At 43.6% G+C, this 2500-nt stretch overlaps 1 protein-coding gene across 1 annotated transcript in view; it reads right to left on the reverse strand.

Moving 5' to 3' along the window:
• Positions 1-2500, reverse strand: part of LOC121690323 (receptor-type tyrosine-protein phosphatase delta-like) — a 111764-nt gene that overhangs the window by 39262 nt on the left and 70002 nt on the right. The window contains 1 exon segment of the mRNA XM_042070807.1: positions 290-402. Within this exon segment, the coding sequence (XP_041926741.1) occupies positions 290-402 (113 nt within the window).

Consider the following 2500-nt stretch of genomic DNA (forward strand, 5'->3'; position numbering starts at 1 on the left):
AAGAAACATCTTACTAGTCAGTAAATAAGAAAACACTGAACAACAACAACAACAACAACAACAACAACAGCAAAACCACCTGCATAGGGCACTGTGGTCTGATGTCCTGACAGTGTACAGTACCCAAAACGTCTTCACACTGCTATTTGTGCTAGGGGAAAAAAAAAAAATCTAACACGTTTCGGCCAGTGGTCTTCTTCAGGTTGCACACACACACACACACACACACATACACACACACAAACACACACTGAGGTGAAAGAGGCCCTTAAAGTAAAGCGCTGTTCACCTGGCGTCTGGAAGTTGAGCCGGCGCAGCTCCACGGGGTCAGTGGGGTGGTGCGAGGGCAACTCCTTGCTGTGCGGCAGGCTTCCTTTCCTGGCCTCCGACTCGGCACGTTTCCTGGGAAGGGGAGCGCAAAAGAAAGAACAGTCAAGTTGCATGGACAGTCCACGGGGTTGGGTTGACCTCTGTGTGTGTGTGTGTGTGTGTGTGTGTGTGTGTGTGTGTGTGTGTGTGTGTGTGCGTTTGTATGTGTGTTGCTATCATTCATTGCTCTTATAACACCGTCACATTCTAATACAAACGGCCCCTCTAAAGTTTCACCAGTCAGACAAAGTGCATGCTTTCTGCATTGGTGTGAGTCACATAAGTTGCCCTATAAGCAGAATGTGCAACTTAAGTGGATCCTACTGTATCTCCATTCAATCACCTTTCTCCTCTCCTCTAGAACGGGCACATAAATTTACTTTTGATAAGATTACAAGGTGATATCATGGTGCAGGACAAGATTTATAGATTATGAAGAGAAAATAATTACATCTGAAGATTATCTTCCTATACATAACTAATCCATAGGCTTTTGATACATCCCTGTCCTTTTACGACGTGATCTAAATCCTACGATTGCTGAACTATCCAATGAAGTGACCTCCAGGAACTTCTAACAGGGTTAGCCCCCGGTTAACACAGAAAACATTATGATTATAGCGCCACACCAATACATTCTGCACTGGTATATTTTGTGAAGAGTGTGTTAAGCCATCGAAGCCATTCATTGCTGGTTTATTTAGTTCTGTGTGCATTTTACATCTAGTGATTTTCAATAATAATAATGAAAAACAAAACAACAACAATAACAACAACAACAAGTAATGCACTGAATTGACCTTTGCCCTTTTGAACTGGGAAGTGCACATACATGCAGGACTAAAGTGATAAAAAGCTGACAAAGCAGGGCAAGCAGCCAGTGGGGATTTGGCTGGAAAGAGACCAACACATCCCACAAGTAATGAGAAATAAATAGAATGAAAAGGCTGTTGATGAGTCTGCTACTACCATGCCTCGGGCTTGCTCTGTGTCTTCTGATCACTGTGAATCAAAGACATGGGTGGGTGGGTGGTGTGTGGTGGTGGTGGGGGGGGGGGGGGGGGTGGGTTCATGCATGGGCAGTCTGCAAGGTATCGAGACAGCAGCAGAAAACATGAGAACAAACACTGTGTGAGAAATAGTCCTTCGGGGGGATGCTGGAGTCGGTCCAGCTCTGGTGATGCTGCCGTATAAGGCCTCACAACAACAAGGGCTACCAGAGGATCGGAGGGGAGCTGGGAACGTTAGCAACTACAGGGGCTGTGTGTGCTGTGTGTGTGTGTGTGTGTGTGTGTGTGTGTGTGTGTGGTGTGTGTGTGTGTGTGTGTGTGTGTGTGTGTATACATCTGTGTATCAGAGTTTCTGTGTGTAAGTTTGCATATTTCTTCGCATGCATGTGTGAATACGGCGTGCATGTGTGTGGTGTGTGTGTGTGTGTGAGAGAGAGAGAGTGCTTAGACGGGACAAGTTCACGTAAAGGGCCAGAAGATAGGGACTGGGGGACTGACATTCCCAGACCAATCTGAAACAGTGCAGGAGCAGCACGGCACAGTGGAGGGGCAGGGAGCTGGGAGAGCACAGATGAAATAAGATTACAGTACCCGCTGCACACCGACTTCCCGGCCTGGGAGAGCATTGGGCTGTGCAGTCATACTGTGGGAAAAATATATCCGTTTGGTGATGATGATAGATGACTAACGCCATTGCACAAAAAAAAAAAAAAAAAAAAAAAAAAAAAAGGTTTGAAGCTGTTCATGCATGTATGATTTGTGTATTTTGAAAGGATATATGTAATCCTTTAAAATGGTTTGGTTTAACTTTGTCATGCAATAGACTGAAATAAATGTATAGGGAAGATGACAAAAAGCTTAATCTTGCACATATAAAACCAGACATTCAGCATTGACATGAATTATGTTTGAATGCTCGTAGTGTATGCTGAAATTAAATTCAAAGCAGCTTGTATGTGTATTTTACTTCATAAACCTCAATTCAGTAACTACCAAAACAAGGTTATCTAGATATATTCAGGTCAGGTGGTAAATTATCAAGACAAAGTTGATTTTACAATATTTTGGACCTCTTTCTGCTTCATGACTCATGGTTATATACAGGCGGAACATAATTAATT

Source organism: Alosa sapidissima, chromosome 18 (assembly GCF_018492685.1).
Source record: "Alosa sapidissima isolate fAloSap1 chromosome 18, fAloSap1.pri, whole genome shotgun sequence".
Lineage (NCBI taxonomy): Eukaryota > Metazoa > Chordata > Actinopteri > Clupeiformes > Clupeidae > Alosa > Alosa sapidissima.